The sequence below is a fragment of the Homarus americanus genome, unplaced genomic scaffold (genome assembly GCF_018991925.1).
Source record: "Homarus americanus isolate GMGI-L3 unplaced genomic scaffold, GMGI_Hamer_2.0 scaffold40248, whole genome shotgun sequence".
In the NCBI taxonomy this organism is placed as follows: domain Eukaryota; kingdom Metazoa; phylum Arthropoda; class Malacostraca; order Decapoda; family Nephropidae; genus Homarus; species Homarus americanus.
In genome coordinates this window covers 9,319,513-9,343,664 of record NW_024712526.1, presented here as the reverse complement: position 1 = coordinate 9,343,664, position 24,152 = coordinate 9,319,513, and the positions used below count along the sequence as shown (strand labels likewise).

Below are 24,152 nucleotides of genomic sequence, written 5' to 3'. Positions count from 1 at the left end.
GTCATTATTGTCTGGGCAGGCTAGTTTTTGCATTTCTTTCAAGTAGTTTAAAGCTTTATTAATATTTATATTGCAAGTATGTGTCATTCTGTCATGTTGAAGGCCAATGAGTGTTGTGTGTGTCAAGCATTAATCCCTTCTTTAACGATGCATCTTTGCTTATTAACATCTGCTTGGAATGCTTTTCAGGGTTATGGGAATGTAATACAGTATTCCCTCGGTTAACGAATTACCTTCCATAAGAATCTTCAATTCGGTTAACGAACAAAAATTTGATTAACGAAATCCTTATGAAAATCACTTTTTGTTGTGAGCATCAGCTGATGGGCTAGTCTGCCAATACGGTAATCTGTTCTAGGTTTACATTCGTTTCCAATGGAGTAAATATCAATAAAGTTGTGCTCTTTAATATTTTTGCATGTTTTATATTAAAATTATTAGTCATTTTAACATTTATATTAACATATTGATAATATATGCAGTACAGGGAACTAGTTTGTTGTGCGCCCATCAGATGCGTGAGTCGGCCACAAGGCGTCACTTGGGCTTTGAAAACAGTGGAGAGAGCATCTATTTTGTTGGTGTCTTAAATATTTTTGCATTTTTCATTGAAATTATTGGTCATTCTGAACTTTAGTTAACATATTGATAATATATAGTGCAGTGCAGTGTTAATTTAAAGAAAATAATCTTGAATTACACCTAATGAACTTAAAATTTTATTGGTGAAATTACTGCATCAAGCATGGGTCCCCTGAAAGCTGATTTCTCTTCCATCCCCACTATCTTCTTTTCTCCCTTGTCTTCCACCCCCACTTCTAATTCCCATCATCATCAACCAGGAACCTTCTACATACACACCTCAAAGTAAGTGTACCTTACTACATTTTTTTTTTAACTTTGTATATACTTTTCGGTGAGATGGAACCAATTACCCAATATCCCATTGAAACAATGGATTCGGTTAATGAAATTTTTGGTTAAAGGACGACCTTCTGGAACGAATTGTGTTCGTTAACCGGGGGGCACTGTATAACGTTACTTTTTTCTTAGTTTACTAAATGATTATTTCACTGAATTTACTTTTATTAGATATATTGTGTATACCCTCTACCATACCGTGTTGTGATAATAATATTAATAATTATTGCAGTTGTTCCTGCAAACTAACGGTATGCATGGAAAGATTGCTTTTTAGTAATAGCCTGTGAACAGAACTAGACTAAGTTAATCTTAGAATTTGTAAAGTTAAGAAATACTGTATATGTACTTATATTCATAAACTTATGTAGCTCTTTGTGCATTAAGTTTTATCACACTTAATGAAAAATATATTTATAGTATTTTTTTTATGCAGCTTCACCCACATAAATATAAAGGGACTTGTACAGCATGCTCTGATAATTCACGGATGGTACCCTGGATTACCCAAGAATGCCTTAAGGGTAGTTTAAAAGTTGCTAGCACTTTTGCAGCTGGGACAGGGAGCCATTCATTCTTGGGACACTAATTTCTTTTACCTGTATTGTATGTGTGTAATAGTAATAATTAATGGTTTATTGAAGGAGCATGGCAGCCGGAAGGCTGAAAATATACAATTACATAATTGGGGAATGGGTCTTTTGATTTACAAATGATATACAGGTAACATAAGTGATACAAGTATGATGTATAATAATTAGGTGTTGATAATTTTTACAGTGGTTGGGACTGAGCTGTTCTTGTAGCAATCAGTTCGTGCTCGTATTGGCTGGATGTGGTTGGGCAGGTATGTGGCCAGGACAGTAGCTTGGGGCAATGCTGGTGTGCTCCATCCTTCAGGTTAGGTCAGGTCAGGTCAGATCCAGCCACACTCAGTATTACACTGCTGTGTTTTTGTGCTTTTCCTTGGAGTGCATTATAGGAACACTGTTTGGTAGTCAATCGTTCACTAATCACTTGAATGTTTAGCTGAATAAATCCCGGTGTAATAAGGCTGGTAGGACGTTGGGATATAGCAAGGGGGGGGGGGGAAACAGACTCGACTTAGCTGCTCAAACTGGGAGCGCCTTCAGGGCACGTCTTGTCTCGCTGGTGGTTGACAAGTGTGTGTGTGTGTGTTTACACACACACATGCAAATATATAATATGTAATGGGAAAATCCTCTCGCAAATAATCAGAAACGAGACAACAAAATACAGTACTGTACATTAAGAAAGTGAGAGTCTACCCTCAAGTTAACTCTGTGCTTTGTTATAACTTTAATAACAAAGCACGGAATTGAATTTTTGGTAGACTCATTTTAATACATTTTGTTGTCTTGTTCCTGATTATTTGTGAGAGGATTTTCCCATTATACAGGTTGACAACCCTTTATCCGAAAACCGAAAAGCTCTGAAAACCGAGTTTTTTTGTGGATCATTTTTTTTTTTTTTTTTTTTTTTTTTAAACAGGGATTAGCCCACCCAGGCATAGATCACTGACCCACATCGGGGCCTGGGGGGCGAAAATGTAATAGTAATACTAATTATTATAATAATAATAATAATTATTCATGGTTAAAAAAAATTTTAATTAAAAAATACACCAAAATATAACAATAATAATGATAATAAATTATAATAAAATTTATAATAATAACAATAATACTGTATCAATAAAATAATAATAAACAAATACAAGAATGAAAAAAGATAAAAAGTGAGAAACACGACCTAGACCTATGAATAATTATTATTATTATAATTATTATTATATTTTCGCCCCCAGGCCCCAATGTGGATCAGTGACTTGTGCCTGGGTGGGCTAATAATTAAAAAAAAAAAAACTTAACCATTCTGAAAACCGAAAAATTCCGAAATGCCTCTGGCCCCAAGGATTTCGGATAAGGGATTGTCAACCTGTACTTTATTCGTATTTTTTCTGTGTGTCTACACACACACACACACACACACACACACACTTATGTACCATACAGGTAAAAGAAATAATTGTCCTAAGGGCAAACACATACAGGAATATATATTTTTTTGCACACATGTAAAAATGTAACCACCCCCCCCAATCAGCAAATGTTAATAAATGATTTGGCTATTTGCGGCCATTTTGAGAGCCTAACCCCCGTGAATTTTAAGGGCATGCTGTACCATAGTATACCTTGATCCATAGATAAAGGTCAATAAATTTGTCACCATTTACACCATCACCCACACAGTAGCCACACCCGTCACCACCTGCACAGTAGCCACACCCATCATCGTCACCCACACAGCCACACCCATCATCATCACCCACACAGTAGCCACACCCGTCACCACCTGCACAGTAGCTACTCCCATCATCGTCACCCACACAATAGCCACACCCATCATCATCGCCCACACAGTAGCCACACCCATCATCATCGCCCACACAGCCACACCCATCATCACCACCTACACAACTGAACTATTTGCCATACTCACAGCCCTGAAACTTGTTGAAGACACTGCCACTGACAGTCTCACCATCACTGACTCCTTATCCTCACTACTTGCTCTTGATACCCTAAAGTCAAGTTCACTCGCTTGTCTCTGAAGCCAGACACAAGTATATGTGTCTTGTTGACAGAGGTATCGGGGTCAAGCTACTGTGGATTCCCTCTCACATTGGCATCTGCCAACATGATAGAGTTGATGCCTTAGCTAAACTCGCATTCAGCAATGACAATATTGAAAACAATCTAGGACTGTCACACAGAACCCTGAAAACTGTAATTCGGAAAGAGCTTGTTGATGAATTTGAAGCAAGTAAACAAGTACAAACAGACACTAGTTGATCCATAGTTTACCATGATGAGATATATTAAATAAAACAAGATCACTAAATTACAAGATGCTGTAACTGCTAGACTAAGGTTAGGATATACGTAAGTACCTCTGGCTGTATGCCCCTCAGGCAGATGTGAACAAAACTGAATGTAAAGTGTGCAGCCAAACATGGCTAAACACTCCAACACTTCGTCTTAGATTGTGAAAAAATTGAACCATATAGGGATAGAACCAAGCATACTGTATGCAATGGCGCAACACTTTACCTCTGATGGCAAGATAGCTGGTATGCTAAAACTATCTACACTTTGCATCTAGTACCTAATAAAAATTATATGTACCGGTGCCTATCTACTTATTGGACAAACTAAAATCGTTACGAACCACAGTAGTTTCCAGACCACAGAATGCCGGACTAGAGAGGTACAACCTGTATATCATGTTGGAATGTTGGCACTTCCTGAAGGTATTGCTTGTCACTGTACTCTTTTCCCAGTACTGTGCGGTGGATCAAAGAATGCAAAATCCTAATAGAAAGAGAAGGAAACAGTGGGGGATCTGGTACAAGACTTAAGCGTACAAAATGACGTGAAAATAAGACAACCAAAAGAAATACCTACACATACTTACTCATATTCTCTGCTGTATAAAAATGATTCCTTGCTCTCCACATTGAGTCTTAATACTTCATTCATTTCACTAATCACACATAAGGTTGGGAAGATCCACTCATCAGATTAGGCACGCACTATTTCACTCTTAGCATTTTGATACATAGTAAGTCAGTGTTAATTACAGTTAGTTTTGAAAAGTTATCATAATGCATATCAATATTTATTTCAAAAGAGAGAGCTGTAGTATACTCTGATTTGCATACTTAGAGAACCATTTGACAGGGCACCATGTGAGGTAGTCTTGGTGTTGTATGAGGACGATAACACTTGTGAGAGTGAATGGCAAGGGGAATGAGGAATGTGAGGTGAAAGTTGGGGTCCATCAAGGGTCTGTAACCCCCCTATGTATATAATGGTGTTGATGGCATTATTGTGAGACTTAAGAGTTTTGTGCTGACGACTTAGTGTTGGTAGCCATTAGTATTGAAGGGGGTAGTGGAGAAATATAAGAAATGAAGGGATAATGGAGTCAAAGGGCATGAGACTTAACAAAATTAAGTAAAATTAATGATTTGCAGTGTGGGTGAAGGACCTTTGGTGGAAATGTGAGGGAAAAAAAGAGTATGTGCAGTCTTTAAGACGGGTGTTAACAGTACAGTAATTCAGATATATGCTTTGTTTGTGTGTGTGTGTGTGGAAGGTGGGTATCCAAGAGATGCAGTGGTGTAAATGGCAGACTGCAGGATGTTAGTGGTTTTTAAGTTTGCTGCATGTGAAGATAATCATGTAGCTAGTAAGAGCATAGGGATAACAGGACATTGTGGACTGCATTTTATGATCTGCCCAAATTGTCTTAATTGTTAAGTGGCTACTGTATTTTGACGATGTGTATTTATCCTGGCAACCTTCTAGGCAATAACAAAACAACCACCACCACATCAACCTCAACAACCGAGCCTCCAACAACAACCGAGCCTCCAACAACAACCGAGCCTCCAACGACAACCGAGCCTCCAACGACAACCGAGCCTCCAACGACAACCGAGCCTCCAACGACAACAGAGCCCCCAACGACAACCGAACCTCCAACAACAACTGAACCTCCAACAACAACTGAACCACCTACAACTGAGCTGCCTACAACTGAACCACCTACAACTGAGCTGCCTACAACTGAACCACCTACAACTGAGCTGCCTACAACTGAACCACCTACAACTGAGCTGCCTACAACTGAGCTGCCTACAACTGAGGTGCCTACAACTGAGCCGCCTACAACAGGTACAGTTTTCAGATAACTTGAAAAACATTCATTCAAGAAACTGGAGAGTTGTAATACTGTAATAATAATGAGTGGCTTGCCCTGGTAGTTGGAGTGAAGTATGGTTTCCACTATTATTCAGCCACTGTCGACCAAATTGACAGGTTCATTTACTATCTGAACCTGGTCAAACTGTTCCTTAATCAGTCCTAATTTATTTAAAAACAAAAAAACATTATGAAGTTGACTGTAGTACAGTATATGTATCTCTAAATACAATTGTATTCATCACTCGGTTGCTGTATAGCTTGTTTTCTCTGTCTGCTTAATGATATACTAGGTACACTCAATAAAAGCTTCTCAACACCTGGGCACGATGGATGTGAGAATGAGCAGATTGGGGCTTGTCATCTGGGAGTGGTTTCAGATTCTTCATTCATTTTTTCAGATTGCATAGTGCTTTGGTGAGTGTACAGTCCCCTTCACTAGGGAGTTTACAGGGGCTCATTATATAAGCATCCACAAATTGCTATCTTTTGAGAAGTATATATATATATATATATATATATATATATATATATATATATATATATATATATATATATATATATATATATATATATATATATATATATATATATATATATATATACATACATACATACATACAGGTACTCCCCGACTTACGACGGGGTTAGAGACCGACATCCAGGTCGTAAGTCGGAAATGCTTAAATAACACAGAAAATCGAAAATTTGGGTCTCTTTTTCTTCTCAGCACCACAAAACACTCACTTTTAAGCTTGTCAGCCATTTTAAAGTGAACTACAGATGAAAATTTTGTCTGTGTACTGACTTTGGGCCTCAAAAATACATAATTTGACCAAATTTTGGTACGACTGAGGCAGGTTGTAAGTGCGGGTGGACATGAGTCGAGTCGGTCGTAAGTCCGACATAGATATAAAAAAAAAAATTAAATAAAAAATCTACAATGAAATACAGTACAGTAAAAGTAATAAATAATGAGGAATGGATACAGTACAGTGAAAGTAATAAATAATGAGGAATGGATAGTGTGACTGAGCACTTACCTTTAATGTAGTCAGCTGAATGCACATGGGGCCCCATAATTTTCTAATTATACATGGAGACTACATTAACTGAAAAAGTTTCGGTATAGAAAATGCGTGTCATTTTGGGATGGTCACAACGGTGTCAAGGTGTAAGGGTCTAGCTGTATGTGTGTGTGTGTGTGTGTGTGTGTGTGTGTATATATATATATATATATATATATATATATATATATATATATATATATATATATATATATATATATATATATATATATATATATATATATATATATATATATATATATATATATATATATATATATATATATATATATATATATATATATATATTTTTTTTTTTATGATTCCATTGTATGATTATTATTGTGAGCTTCCTTTTGTCAAATGTAAACACGCAGGGCTGCCACACTGAACGAAACCTGACGAGCCCCTGTAAATGCACTGGTAAAGGGGACTGTACAATGCCAGGGATCCCTTCATCCCTTGCCACTTAAAATTATCTTTGGATCTTTCAAACTGATTATTTTGGCTAAATCTTGACTTAAATAGTCAACTAAGAAATGATCAGAGTAAAGGCTCAAAAGAGGAGGGAAATGTAGGAAGAGTGGTGCAAGGTGTGTATAAAAGCTAATAGGGAAGGGCTAAAATGAGTAGAAATTTCCACAAAGACTTTTTAACAAATCAGCTGAATTCAGACCTCTTGTACAATCCTTAGTCACTTGGATACTGTACTGTATACATTAAACCCTCAACATTCATGGGTTCATCTAAAGTGATGAGGTGATCCACCCGAACCGTATTGGTTATGAACTAAAGAAGATGACGCAACCAACTGTAAAATAACTTTAATCCTTAGAGATCATCATCGGGGTACAAACTGGAAATATTTCAATTTATTGCCGTGTCATTCATGGGGGAGACCTCATTACATGATTAACAAACCACAGTCTTGCAGCTGATGGCCATTAAGGTCGATTCTGCTGTGGTCCACTTCAGAGAGTTACTAAACATACTTTTCTATTGGTTTTTATTCAGATCAGTTATACAGGAAGGTGTCACGAGAGCTTTATATCCTTACTTGTGTGGAACCTGCTTTTTCATTTAATCATCCACACATCTCATTTACAGGAGAGTCTACTAGTTCATGCGATTTATCTCTCTTAATTTGTATGTCATGTCACGGATGTTTCCCACAAAACAAAAGTGGTTTCAAGTAAAATCATATATGTGTTCCAGAAATCCCATCTACAACCACTGTGACACCTTGTCCTACCCCAGGAAGACATTTTGATGGTTTCAGCTTCTTCGGTAAGTGCAAAAGGATTAAAATTCCTGGCAATAAAGAATTGTCTCTTGTTTACCTTTATGTGTTGGTGGGATTGATGTTTGTGTCATTTGAAAGTGTCAACTCAATTAGACATGGATTTTATTGAAACTTCTCAGTACAGTACTTACAAGTATATGAAACTTATTAAGGTTAATGGTCCAATTAACCCAGTTGGTGTTTTTACCATATACCTGTATAGATAAATTTGTATTTATTGCTATAACTGGATGAAAATTAGCTTATGAACTGTATATGCTGTATATTATGTTACATTTAATATCTCTCTCTCTCTCTCTCTCTCAATGAAAACATCACACTTGAAGATACTAATACCCTCAGCCTACCGTCCTCGTGTACAAATTGACTGTGATACTTACCCTCTGCATTAATTAACAGTCACATCACATGAGTTTACACCCCAATAATTATATATCTTAGGAGATGCAGTGTACTATATTTTTATCTTTGTTTTAGGTGGAATTATTTTGGCAATAGCTATGATGGCTGTGGCTTATGCTGCATGGCGCTTCTACCGGTCACGTACCAGCAGCAACTACCACACCCTGTAAGTAGCCTGGTGGTGGTGGGGGGTTGCTGTGCACACCACACATCACTTGGGTGTTGCTTCACGATCCTCAACAGCTGTTATTTAGTATCGCTCACATGAAAACCTCAGTTGCTCTGTGGAAGATTTAGAGAGTCAACGAGTTAAATGTTGTACAAGTCAAGTGTTTAGCAGTTCCTGCCACATGTGCTTTAGATTTAAACAGTGCTTAGACAAGTGCCTATCACGAGAAATGTTTATCTCAACTTGCTAGTTGTGTACTGAGGCTTGTTTGTTTTGTTATTTTATGTTATGAGCACAGTTGATTTTCATTATCTTCCACTGTTCTGAAGATTTAAAGCCTGGCCTCTTTTCTTTTTTGGGGTAATTTTTGTTTCTCTGTATGAGATATGCATCACTTTGCATAATATTTGGAAAAGATTTTCTCTCGGTTGAGAGAAAACAAACTTTTTGAAGATGTTCGAGAAAATTACTGTGTAGTAGATCTTTTTTCCGTCTCAATGACATATATTTGCTCTCAAATAAAAGACTTAGTTAATTTTAGTATATGTTTATTTGTAGTTGACAGAATATTGCTCACAATTTTGTAAATGTTCATATATGAAGTATTATTAAATGTAGACTCAGCTTATTGCTTGGTTTCATAGTTGTTGTTTTCTAAGTTAAGTTACAATCTTAGTATAAAATGAAATGCATAGTGGTGTCTTATATACTGGACTTAATTATTGTAACTAGTACCATTGTTAAATATTTTTGGCCTTTGTATTCAAATTGACAGTGGAAAGTTTAGTAGATATGGAATTTTTTTTTTTTGCTTCCTTACGAGGGGTGTCGGCAGTAACAGAAGAAGAGACCCCAGCTGTCAAATGAGTCATGTCAAAAAGTAATGACTTTGTTAACAATAATTTTACTGTCAAGGATTCCTGATACCATTGGCAGCACTTACATAACATATATAACAACATTTATTGAAGATTTTGTTTTCATTTTTAGTAGATCATAACCTGGATAAGATCAGGGATCACCGTGAGGAGTTTAAGGCTTGTGGGACTGTTCTAGATGATTTTTTGTCCACCATGATTGAATTTTTTTTAGCTCTTTATTTACACTGTACAGTATGTGAGTAACTACATGGTTTGTTTTATTCTAGTTGATCGCATTGGTAACACTTCATATTGCCCAACAGCATACCCTTGAATTTTCTTAGTGGTGATCCTTGTTGCATAGGTAAATGTTTTCTGTACTTGAAGTGGCCATTTGTCTCACAGGGCAATTAATACAGAAAGTTTACTTGACCTGCTGGACTTTGTACTTGTCTGTTTATATAAATTTTCCTGGCTCTGGGAAGGATGACTGAACCCTGTATATACTTCATGAATTAGCTTATGCGAAGAGCTGCTTTTTTTTTTTTCTTGGATTAAGTTATTCAGCACAATTAAATTTGCCCCTGCCTAAGTTGACAAGTATACAGGATAATGTCACTAATGTCACTCATGAATATCAGCGACTAGTGGAATTGTGAGCTGTGATAACAAACAGTATCCTGAATAAGAGGTGTGGATGAACAACACAAGCATAAAGTCCTGATCCCTTTTCTTTTTGCAATTATTATTATGAATAGTAACCATTAAGGTGAGAATGTGATTCACTTGTGATATGGAGGATTACATAGGATGCCTCAGTGATAATTGTAATTTTCTTCTTTCAAGGCAAACTGTGTACTGATGGAACTGTAAGTGATGCTTTATTTTATTTTCATTTATTTTTTGCTTCAGCATGTTTTGTCCCCCCTCCCTCCTTATTTTCAACCTTTGTTTTAAGTTGCGGCACAGTTTGATGTTGTATATTTAGTAAATTCTCTTCAGCTTTGTGATAAAACTCTTGATTAGGTGCCTTGACAACTACTTCATATGAAATTGACCTCTTTTGTAATGATTAAATATATTAATGCTAGGAAAATAATGATTGTCTATGTAACAGTTTAGCATTGCATTTTTTGACAAGAAATATAAATGTAGTGTTTGTAATTCTTTCATCAGAGCATAGCAGATTTTGCTGTTCACTTGTTAATTTTTTTAGCGTTTGCCTCGTGGACTGGCTTAACCAATTAATGTAGTATTTTCTTCTTTTTCAAGTTAGCAAACTGAACTATCTTAGAATTGTGTGTTTTTCAAATTCATTTTTAGATAAAAGGTTTGTGTCAAGATATATTTGTGATGAGGCTAAAGCCAAGTTTGGTGTATAGATTTAAATCCCTAGTACTGTACAGTGTAATAGGAGTTTTGATGGGATATACAGGTATATATATATATATATATATATATATATATATATATATATATATATATATATATATATATATATATATATATATGCAAGTAAATCACTGTAGCGTGATCTAGGTATATGCTGATAACCACAAGTTCCCATGTGTAATTCACTTCAGTACTCACCCCTGAAGATGTGAATTACACCTATATATATATATATATATATATATATATATATATATATATATATATATATATATATATATATATATATATATATATATATATATATATATATATATATATATATATATATATATATATATATATATATACATATACATATATATATACACACACATACATACACATACATACATACATACACATATACATATTCCATCACTGTTTGGAGCTCATCCCATATCCGTCCATTGTAATGTGAAAGAAAATTGAAGTATTGAGGCAAAAAAATAAAGCTCATGTTTGCGGTAATACAGTATTGCCAATAAAAAAGAGGAGTTACCCATAAAGTCAACTAAACATCAAAATTGTAATCCAGTTATATTTCTAGCTTCGTAATGGGTACTCGGACATCTCTTATGTAATTATCCCGAGAGATTTTTGTTTTACATTAATTTTTGTAAAAGATCAAGACTTAAAGGTTGGAATTTTGGGGAGGGGGTGCCAAGTTCCAGCAAACACAGCATTTATTTTTCTATGCATGATATACCTTAAGCAGTGCAAACAAACCCCTAGAAGGTGCACAGGATCTGTGCAGGTGGCGGTAACAACTGGGAAATATAAGACGGGAACATCTTCTGGGGACCATGATTCTCTGAAGATGGTTTACTCAAAAGTGTTGGTCATTAATTGTTTTGTTTTTTGCTCTGGTTACCTGCATCTGAGGTTCAACAGACATGATGACTAGTTGACAGTCAGTAGAACTAATAATATTTAATGAAGGAAGTTAGAGAGAAGAGTCAATATTATAATAGAGAATGATTTGGTATTTAGCCTCATTATTAATTTTGCACGCAGTGTACATCATTAACAATCATTCTTGCATGCATGACATTGACATGCACTTGGAAAATAGATGTGAGACATTGTTGTTGTTATTAATGAGGATATAGTGATTATTAATATACTGTACCAACTGTGATTCAGACATTTAATTATTATCCTGTATGTGCATTTGTATTGTAGATAATTAAATTTATATACAGTACATTAAAACAAAGGTTAATACTTTGGGAACATTGCTTGAAGATATTTACAGTTGTAAGCCAAAAAAAATATCATAATAATTTCTCATAGAAAACAACTTTTTATTGTAAAAAAAAAGTTGACGATTATAATTTTCTTTCAACCCTTTGTTTTATTGTTTTCTTCAAATATATTCACTGTGCTTCATTGTAGCTAGTGTAGCCTTTTGTGTCTTGTGTTAGCATGAGTAAATGTTGGTACAGACTGGGCTTGCAACTGGAGGTCTCTCATTCATGATGCCAGCCATCTTGTGCCTCAGTACTGATGTATGTAGAGTCAGATCCAGCAGCCATAGGGAATTCACTCTTGATTCCAGATGCAGGATTTTCAAAATCAACCAGTACCTGAAATTTTAATCTGCCAAAACTTATTGCTGGTGCTCACAGAATTAAAAGATGTTAGCCCCTTGCCATTGTTGACAATTACCTCCTGAGTACCCTTAAGTATATCTTAAGCTAAAACAATATAAAAGACCTTAGCCCTAGACACAGACAAGTGTCTCTTGACAATTACCAGGTACAGTACCTCCTGAGATAAAACTTTTTAAATGATCCTTACCCCCAGGCACACAGCCATTCTTAACGAGTACTTTGTGGGATAAAAGATTTTAAAAACCTTGCATGGGGAATTCCCTCAGGCTCCTGTTGGTTTTTAGTTTTTTTTGTCTTACTAGTGAGGGAAAGGATTAGCACAAGTGACAAGAAAATATAAGCTGTTTGGTCTCGCTCCTTACACCGTATTGTGGATGGTGTTCACTGTACTGTATAGATCACCCATCCTCTATTGGCTGGTGTTCAGTATATACTGTAGGTCAGAATGGCAGGCTTGGTTTATTATTATTCGTTTAAGTTTATATCTGGTAACTCATTGTATAAAGATCAAAATTTTGGCTGTTTATTTCAAAATTGCCCTATCAGATTTTCCAATGAATTTTGACAACTTTTCTGAATGTGTGTGTATGTACATCAAAAAGAATATTTTGTCAGAATATAAGCTAAATTATATTGTTAACCAAGAGGGACCATAGATACATGCTAGAGACTTGGAATACAGTTGTTGGTATTTTAATGCAAAATATACTGTGATGTATACAACATATTAACTAATCTAATTATGTTATTTGGTTATTTGTAACAAACAATTGTATTGTGCAATTAGTTGACCTAAGAGTATTTTCTTTCTTTTTTTGTTGATATATATGTATATATACAGGTTCAATATTTAAGTACTAATTGCTGTAAATGCATTATTAGACTTCTAATCATGAAGGACATCAGCAACAGGTTTATCATAACCATCACCGGCCAAATGGACCAATACAACTAACTTGTGTGCCAATTCTAATTACTTTAAGCACAAAACATTTATACAGTACTGTATTTATCCAGTACTAAGAGAAAATGTATTAACTCGAATCATGGTTAATTCCTTAATATAGTTGTTCTGTTCATCACTGTCTCTAGATTGACCCATTTGTTTAATAACTTGCCACAGACCCCTCGACACCTTGGCTTTTCAGGTCCTTTTTAAGTCTTTGACTTAAAAGTGTAATAAAAATTATATCACAGTTACTAGTAAATTAATTTGACATTTAAGTTTGCAATACAATATAGAAAACTGAATAACATATTTAAATGGTTTTGGAAATCATAAATTTATTGCTACAGCATTTTTCAAAGTTGTTTAAAAAATTGGAGGAAAATTGTCATACAATTTAATTTTCCTGTACTTTACCGTACAGTATTTTGTTTAAAAACCATATTGCATGTGGCAAAAACTGGTGATATGTAACTTGAACCTATTGAGCTTGCATATTGATGTCCTTAATTGTAAGCATAGTATTGATAAAGCATTTTCTTTTTTCATTTGTTGAATTAGTACCGTGTAAACTGAAATTGTAATGAGTCCACCTTCTTGTGTGTTCGTGAGGACTCCATCTGTGTCAAAAACTCTTATTTTGATTAATTTTTATTTGAGTAACTAGTAAGTGATTCCTAGTTTGCAAATGTTTCTTAATTTTGATTTTAAACCATTGTCTCAGAGAAGGTCTACTTAAACTTAGCCTTTTAATGTATTTGAACTTGTATAATTTTTAGTATTTACTTTCTTTGCTATCCTCGGTGCTTATGTGGAGTGGATATTTTATTAGAAGAAAAATTTTTTGTATTCTCTCAGATTTTTTTTACTAATATTATACTGTACTGGATAGTCATATTTGCCATACTGTACTCGTAGTATGACTTACTGCAGTGTTCTCAATTTTGAAGTCTTCTTTACTCTTCATATACACCCCTGTATACCTTATTAATAGTTTAATTTGAGGCAACATCTGTAGCTTAAGACATTTTTGAAGCCTATATTGTGGCATATGAAGCTTAGATGTATATCATATGTTGCACTACTTGCAAAATTATTGTTGTCAAACATTGGTGGACTAGATAAAACTTGTATGTACTTAAATTCCCAGCATTTTGTTTGCCATGATGGTTAAGAAGTTTCTTCTTAATATACAGTGTTTTGATAAATGATTCTCCACTGTGAATGAGTATGTTAGTGTAAGGTACACAGTGTGCCTGAAGCATTCAGAGAGGCAAGAATGGCCTCATTCCACCCAGTTCTTAATGTGAGATGCATTACTAAAATATGTGCAGTTAATCAGTGCCATAAATAAAACAAATAGCTGCCTTTTATAGTAGTTAAAAAAAGTGTTTCTTAAATGAACATTGGCCTTAAATAGTAAAAGAATAGACTTGATGTTTCTTGGTAATTTTTGATGGAATTGGTACCCAGCAAGTTGTGCAACATAGTTCCTGCCTCTACTTTGTTTTGTGATGAGCAGACACGCCTCCAGGGGCAAAATAACCGGAATCATTTTACAAGGATGGAATCCCATATTTCACCCCTTGGTCGTCTGGGTTTATGACAACGAGAGTTTAGAACAGTTAAAGTTAACAGGCTACAGTTATTGGTTCTAGTTGCACCTTGTCTAAAACCATTATGAACAAGGTCTGACCCCTCGCCTCGCCACCCCACCCTACCCTTGATATTGTGATGCTCTTTATAAAAATATACATAGCACAAGAAATATACTTTGGTGATATTAATTTTGATATATAAATGAAAGTTTATTATTAATTGGACTGAATGACAGTGTAGAAGTGACACCATAGAGTTACTGGTGGATGTTCAGTAATTATGTAGTCTTGAGTTACATTGTTAGAAATCAAACCCACCGGGAAGGAAAATTGTACACAACTACAGTGCAGCTCCGTTACCCATTGATATCCTCTTCAGGGATGTACAAGCTCATTTGACTATCCAGATCAGAGGAAGTCAGTGGCCATCCAAATTTTCCTGGTTTGGTATTAGTTTTTTTTTATTATTATTATTCCCCATATCACATCATTCAAATATCTCAACAAGGAAATGTTCTAATTATGACAACTTAGAACAATTACAGTATATACAAATATGGATTTTATTAAGATCTACAGATTAACACTTGTCACAAATGTATACTGTACTGTATTAGTAAGCTGGTAGTGATAGCAAAAATAGATAATTGGTTATTTGTGTTGGGGTCTCCCGAGTGTGAGGCAAGTCTAGATTTATTCGAGGTTTTCCACGTTCATCATTGCATAGTTTTATAAATACTGTACACCTAATGTAGTAGGGAAAAAGCAATGGTGATAAAAATGTGAATACAGTAAATAGTTCATAGAAGAATGACAGCAGTGGGGAAACTGTGCCATTATTAAAGTTAAACAAATATTGTCTAGGTAGTTCTAGAAGCTCAGTGTTGTATTGCTTATGTAGCATTCTCATCTCCCCAGCTAAAGGATTACTGTAGGTAGGATACGGCCAAGACATCCATCCGTCCATGTTGAAATTATTTTTCATTCGATATTTTCCCAATGATTGAGAAGTGATTCCAGATTTAAAACAATATACAGTACTGTAGAAGGTGTTTGATGGTAATTGTTGGACATGGTGCTAACACAAGTAGTAATTTAGGAGTTGTGCAGGTACCTATCTTAAGTTGTTTGGGGAGGGGGCCCTCACATCCACCAGTCCGATCACTTTTCATTACTAGTTATGACAGTTGAATTAGCATCATGGGGGTGGGGCAGGATAGTGAGACAAATGTACCAAGTCTTTTGTAATACTGTAGCATCTTGTATGAGGGGACCAGGAACTTCCTATTCAGCGGCATGATTTCTCAAACTTTCGGGGTCGATATTATTGTTATTATAGGAAAGCTTTTGGGTTTATATACATTTTATCCTCTAATCTCTGTCTATATTACAAATGGTTACTCCTGCACATTTATGTATCATTAGAGGTTGTACTTTGGTGCTTGGATGATATGCCTTTTCAATAAACTAGGTAACTGGACACCCTATATGCACCCCTGTGAGGATATATCTAGTATCATATAAATTTATCAGTCAAAAGCTTTATAGATTCAATTAATCGTGTAATAAAAATGAACTTTTGCGCGACATTTTTTATACTACTATAACTATGCTCATATATGCTCTTATATTTATATAGTTTTTCTTGGGTTAAATATATTTTTATATAATGCTTGATATATTCTTCAGGCTTACAGCTTTCTGTATCCTCACTAATAAGAAAAGTTTGCTTCCACCTGCTACATAGATCTGTAGCTTTGAATTGATTTGCATTGATAAAGAAAATTAATGGGCTCCATGGATCTTTCGGTAGCACTCTTTAATCCCAGTTGATGAGACAGTGGTTGAATCCCATGCTCGGCAGTTATTTGGGTGTAATATTGTTTTGATGTGTGCTAAACTGCCCAGTATGTCAGTGTCTTGGGATAAGCTCACCCTTTTTTTACTGGAGGCTTGCCACTCCACACATTGTGGAAAATGCCCTAAAGGATTTTACCTTTAAAGAAAGTCAAGAAGACGAACACTCTCACTGGATATGATTTTTCCTGTAATACGTTGGGTAATTCAATGATGTTAGTTTAAAAAAAAAAATTAAAGGGAATCCATTTGACAGTTTTGCAATGAATTATTTAATCTAGAAACAGGGAACGCACTTAAAATTTACATAATTCATGTATATGGGAATAGTAGAGTAACATAGCATGAATTGTTATTATCCAGGATCCTAAAATAAGGTGACTGGTCAAATGGGCTCTAGTCCTAATAAACTCCGTCTGCTGGTCTCAACCGAACCTAACTTCACCAAATTAATTGTAATTGGCCTCAGGCATAATGATTAGGTTAGGACAAGTTGGAATCTAGTAGGACTGACCTACTAAGGACTCTTGCTCATTAGACCTGCAATCCTTCAAAAGACCATAATGATTATACTGTACTCTAGATTATTAGAAATGAATATTAAGCTTTCACCCATATACAAAATACATTTGTTTGTGTATACAGAAACTTCTTTTCATTGGGATTTAAACCAAGGACTGAGGATGAAAATTTCAGGTCATAACCACTGATACTGGGCTAGACCTTATTCTTAATGGCTAACTGGAGTGTTTTATCACCTGGGGTTCACATCCTGGTAGTCCTGGGATCAAGCCCTCATGTGGTGATGTTTCTCTTCCACCCAAACATGAAGCTGAGACATCCATCTTGAATGTTTGTCTCTACTCTTTAACTCACAAGTTGTACATTATGGAAGATAGCAAGTCTGGTCGATGGGTCCTGGAAATGTATGGCAATCTTGCGTAGTAAATGAGTCTGCCTTGTTCTTCACCGTGGGTTGTGGCCATCTATGTACCACCACCTTCCATTAGGGCTCGCAACGGCTTCAGGTATGTTTGATTTGGTTTCCCTTGCTGTAACCTAGTAAACCCTTGATAGATGATAACCATGTGTAGTGCTGCTCAGAGGTCATAGGGAATAGCCCTGTGTAGCAGTTTTATTAGTAAGCCCATCTTTACCACATACCAAAGGCTTTGTATATGCATACAGACAATGCATTAATACCAGTTTTGGTGTGTAGTGAAAAGGGGATTAGTGTCTCCTATAGATTCTTATGGTAGTAGGTGTTGGGTTTTTTCTTATTTCCATTTACCTGTATTCCAATGTATGGAGGCAGACCTCAGTCTTGTCATTGTGTTAGTGTCTACCTTCTCATGATATTTACCTCCCCCCCCCCCAAATATACACATTGTTGAAACATGTTTAAGCTTGCTTGTTTTTTTTAATGTATGGTTTTATTTTGCTTTTTATGTCAACAGACAACTGTCTCAGGCTTTTCTGCAGTTTGCATGAAACTGTTCGGCCTTCTTTTTTCCTCTTTGTTTGTGTGTGTGTGTGTGTGAATGAACTGCCTGTGTTATTTCTGTTAAATAGTTATTACTCGTAAAATTCAGGCTTTAAAACTCCCAATTTTCCAGTCATGTTTTCATTTTGCAATATACTGTGTGATTACATTTAAATGATAAAAAATTCATAAGTTAACAAAATGATTAAATTCAGTAAGTTTTGTATGTGCATGACTGACTAGAAAGCATGGTGATAAGCAGTATATTGTATATGAAAATGAGTGTAATTCTGTGTTTTATGAAGTAAAGATCTGGGCTTCTTTTATGGAATGGGAACATCTGCAGAACACTAATGTGGTGGTTATGAGGAAGCAAATGCCAGGAAAAGAGTCCCTGCAGTATGATGTAAAATGGCTTGCAAGAATGAAAAGTATGGGACTACTATTTGACATTTCCATAATGATCAGGTTACAGTGAAGTACAGTATGTATGAATGATAACTAAAATGTTAAGAAAAATATACATAAATTGCAAGTTCTTCAATATTATTTCAGGAAAGGAAGCTAGAGAATAAAAGATTTAAATGCTGTAAAATAAAGTCATTCACAAGTAAATTGCATAAATATTTTAATGAGAGAATAAAAGCAACTTTCAAACAAAACCATTTGGGAGGAAGTTGGATGATAGAAGATGTTAAGTGTAACACATGTTGGTTTAATCACTGTGAATTGAAGTTAGAAGAGAACTGAAGTGGTCTGTACCGTGTAAGAGTTGGAAACATTGCCGAAAATAGGAATATAAGATTATCTTTATTGGTCTCTCACTCCTGTAGGGTGTAGATAAAGAGGTACAAAAACTTAAGAGAAATAATGGAAATGACAAGGGGGACAGACTTTTGAGTTCAGTAGCGTGACCGGACAAGGTTGGTTGGGCAGTATTGTGCAATGAGCATTTGAATTGGTCATGTCAATATTGTACCCTAACCTAAGTTAGCTTTTCTTGCTTGGGAGTTGCCACCCAACAATTTGGGAAATTGCATAAATGATATTTTGCATATTGTATATCTCATAGGTCGATGCAGCCAAATTCCACTTGTTAATACCTCAGTAGCTAGGTTTTGAACCCAGGACCTCTGTGAGGGAATTAGGAGTGTTAATCACTGCATCACAAGATTCTTTATGGTGCAGTGGTTAACACTTCTGGTTCCCACATGGAGGTTCTAGGATTAAGTCCTGCTTAGTGAAATATTGTTTATTTCTGTATACTATATGTTTAGGCCACTTGATAGTCCTACATATTATTCCCAGTTGGGCATAAAACTTGCTTCAATTTTGCACGATGGTAACCAGGACACCATGCCATCAGGTAATCAAGGCTAACCCGCACAAGTGTGGAGAACTGCCAAAATACTGTAATGATGGCTAATGATGATAGGTAATTTGTTTTTTACACATGACAGTAATGCTACTTCACAAATATCGTGTTGGTTATTTTCCAGAATTAATTGTCGTCTGGAAGGTTTGAGTTGGGCTCTTTTACCACATGGAGGATACCATTTATACATAATTAAATACAGTATTAGGAGTTTAGACTTCATTTCAATTTTATAAGTAATGTATTATGTATTGAACTTGTATTTTTTGTTTGCTAAAGATTTTGATACTTGGTGATAAAATTACAAGCCTAGGTTGAGAGATACAGTACAGGTACAGTACAATACAGTAATTCCCATGTGGTGACCATATTAAAAATTGACGTCTTAACCTTGATGTAAACAAGAGTGTATGTGAAAATTTGTGAATCAAAGTATTCTTGTTTCAGATGAGACATTGATTATACAGTGTATTGGAATCACAGGCAGAAAGAGTGAAAACATCCTAATTATTAATATGAAGCCTCAAAGGTGTCATTACCTGGGTATCAAACTTGAGTATAATTGTTTAATTACTAGTTTTAACATTGTCTCTAGATACTCGGCAATTTTAAGATTTGTTACTTTTTTGTGTTTGAATACATGTACCGTACACAGTTTCTGGTTTATGTAAGGGAGAAGTCTTATAGAAGTGATATGAATTTAAACATATTTTCTTCCTCCCTTAGGCACGAGACGGTCCACATGTAACGCCAGATTGAGACAACAGGTGTCGTAGGATCAACAAATGCACTCTTGACGATCCACTCTTAACACCTGAAGAAGACAACGACTATCGCAAGATCAACAAAACACTGCTACATAATTGGCAGAACGTAAAGTGTTGCCTACTTATAAATCAAAGGTTGAGTGTCTATTGGTGAAATGATAAAAGATAAACTGTGTGTTGTGGACGTGATTTATTCTCCATGTGCGCTGTTTTGGGTACGTCTGATGCAGCATGGGGTTAATTATTTTTTATACAAATTATTTCAGTGGCGTAATCTACACATGTGAGCCTGTATCATGTCATGAAATTAACCCTTTCCATACCATATGATTAAATAACTATATTTATCAAGGGCTATTGCTGTCATTCATACAGTACTAACTTAGTCATGTGGTAAAGAAGGCGTTAAACAATTACTAAAAATTCTATAATGAGATGTATCAGTCAGCCAGAAATGGGGAAGAAAGCTTAATTGCAAGAAAATTAATCATCCATAATTTTTTTTAGAGTTCTGTTTATTTTGTGAAGTTATCTCCAGTATTTGTTTATATACCAGACTGAATTCTGATGTGCAAATGTGATGTGAAAGGAAGTTATCTATGAACTAAGCTCCACCCACTTTTGGCTTCCTTACCAATTGTGATAATTCATGAAATTGGTTAGGTGCTAAGTGAGTCATGACATCAAATTGGCAAAATCATGTGCATTAACCTCTTCATTGTTTAGTTTTAACTTGGAAAAAATTATTCTTTTAAACTATGGAAGAGTGAAGTGCCATTGAATCTTGTCAGTATGGAAATGCAACTTGTTTGACCATCAACAATCAGTAAACTTCTCTAAATTGTACTGGAATGGTTGGTGAAGAAGCTAAAAGGGAGCAAAACTTAGGCGAGAGGTCACTTGTGTGGGGAAAGTGTACTGTACTTTAGTGAGTAGTATCCTGATAATGCTTACTGTACAGTGAAGATCTAGTGTAGTGAACATTCAGAAGAAACTGGTCGAGTGATTTTACCAAGGATTTAATTTTTTTTTTTCATGGCCTCAGAGGAGCTTCAAACAAGTGCCATTGTCTGTTCCACTCACTGAGGTATTTCCCGATTGCTTTTTTATTATTATTATGATGAAATGCTATATAGGAAAAATACCCTGGTTTTGTTATAATTTAGCTGGTTGAGCAGTTTCTAAACATGTTGTAAAAGTTATGGCATTTAAAGCTTATATCAATTCATTCTAGACTAAAAGAACATAGGTACGTGTATGTGTGAATGCATCTTCCCATTTCTGTGTAATATAAGGAAGTTTGGAAGACGGGAACAAAATGTGGATGTGAAAATTAAGATTAGTTTTCATTGGTCCTGGGAGTCCTCACTGGTATAAGAGAGGTGCGTCTCTCACTCCATCTTCATATTCCTATCAAGACTTATTTTAGCCACATATAGTCAGTCCAATGCCCACTTTTCTGGTACTAACGGATTGTTTTTCATACATGAGGGGTGCCATAGTTTTTCAGGTGCAGTTTGACTATGCTAGTGATCCGTGGAGAGAATTTTGAGGCCTTTTTCAGGGTTTTGGATAAATATTTGAAACAGTTGAATTCCCAGGAGAAAGAAACATGTGTTTTCACCTTTGCTCTTTATAGAATTTGAAATTGTATACAATTATATAAATATAGTAAAACTCTGAGATGTAGAATTTCTGTAATACTAGTGTTAAACGGTGTTCAGACTTGTCATAATGAACTGTAACAAACTACCTACCAAGTGAAGATCTCAGATTCATGCTGAATATGTTGTGAGTGGTGCCTCTTGTGCAGCATGTTTGTCAGTGTTTTATTTATAATTGATAATTGTCATATGTTAGTAAGTTTTGATATTTGGTTATCTGAAGCAAGTGTTAGGTGAACAGGAGTTGAACAGCATGGAAAATTTGTAATACCCCGAGTTGACCGTGAACAAAATGGGGGGAAAATGGATATTGAGATCCATTATAGGGTAGAAAATATATATTTTTTCAATATTGGCTTGTTGTTTCTTGTACTCGGAGAACAGTTTCCAAGGAAGGTAAAGGTACTAATGTACTTTATCATTTTCTGACCGATTTTGACTTATGGTATAGCAGTACACTGTATTGACCCGGATAACTATGATTAAAGCAAAGTTCAGGCTGCTGATATAGAATTACTGTGAAGGGTGACTAGATTTGTTAGATTGAGAAATGTCAGTACAGTACTGTATATGGACTGAACGTGTGAGTCTAGTTTATCCTCGCATTTGTCGAACAAATCCAATTGAAATGGTTTTTGGTTTGATAGGAGACTGGATTAGATGAAATTTGAATTAGTGTTTTTTGGGTAGTATCTTGATGGGAAACGGAAAAAAAAACCGAAAGAATGCATTTGATTTGTTATTGAAGAACTCGGAAAACAAACTCAAGAAGCATTGTGTATTTAACAAACATGGAAAGCATTTGAGGATAGACAGCAGACTGGAAATCATACCTACCTGGTGGATAGTGAGACAAGCTGTTAGTATTGCTCGGGACTCACAGCCCTCAAAATCTCGTTCAGTTTCTGGTCAGGTGGGATTGGTGGGAAATATTCCATTGGGGCATTCAATGAGCTGAACAGCAGCCTCATCATTGTCCTGAGTTGAGAATGGTACACCAGAAATAGCCGAGATGATATTTGTTTTTGTTTTGTTTTTATATGTAAGTATCAATTTGAGGGATAAATTCTCAGGGTCATGTTAGTATTATGAAGGTTACAAGCAAGTCATTATAGTGGAGTTCGGAGATTGATTAAAATACGTACATTTCTAATTTGGAGTTTGATAAAGAGACGAAGCATTGGTCTGAAAAAATAGATTACTTACAACATTAGTGTATTACCATAAGCAATATACCATTTGACATATTAACCAAAGTGATCCACCCGCACCCTCCACTAATTTATCAATGCCATTACAACACATTACACATCATTACTCCTTATCTACCATACCTTATCTCTCTTGTTGTCTGCCCAAGGAAAATTTAGAGAGATCTTTAAACACCTCAACAATAAGCTATAGACCTTTATCATTGTACATACATTTATACTGAAAATGGACCTGAAAACCTAAGAGGAGCAATGCATTCTTGTGTACGGTACATCACTAGCAGCACATGAATAAGGTTGAGAATATTTTTAAAAGGGTATCTTAGTATTTGATTGTAATAGGTTTGTTCCCCATAAAGCTTTTGGTGTTGTGTTCCAGTTTAGGATAGAAAAGACAACATTTTATCCTCATCTCCAATTCACTGTTACTGCCCTGCTTGAGTGGTCCTTTCTGTCAATATGTCTACTTACATCTATCTTACTGTTTTAGACTGCCTATCATAACTTTCTGTAGTTCTTCTATACTGTAATACTCAATCTGACTATCCTCAGAAAATATAAACTTCAGTATTAATATTCCATTCTTGTTTTTAACTAGCATGATTTTGTTTTATTCTCTGTATGATAACTGGTTGGAAGACATGTCCTGATTTTTAATGCACTGGATATATCATTATACTGGTTATTCTCTG

General features: G+C 35.3%; 1 protein-coding gene across 3 annotated transcripts in view; it reads left to right on the top strand.

Moving 5' to 3' along the window:
• LOC121862300 (salivary glue protein Sgs-3-like) overlaps positions 1-22,955 on the top strand; it is a 36,123-nt gene extending 13,168 nt beyond the window's left edge. For all 3 annotated transcript variants that reach the window (XM_042360463.1, XM_042360444.1, XM_042360453.1), the window contains 4 exons: positions 5,316-5,684; positions 7,994-8,065; positions 8,559-8,649; positions 20,545-22,955. In XM_042360463.1, the coding sequence (XP_042216397.1) occupies positions 5,316-5,684; positions 7,994-8,065; positions 8,559-8,649; positions 20,545-20,566 (554 nt within the window). In that variant the 3' untranslated portion in view covers positions 20,567-22,955. The remainder of the gene's footprint in view (positions 1-5,315; positions 5,685-7,993; positions 8,066-8,558; positions 8,650-20,544) is intronic.
• The last annotated feature ends 1,197 nt before the right edge of the window (positions 22,956-24,152 follow it).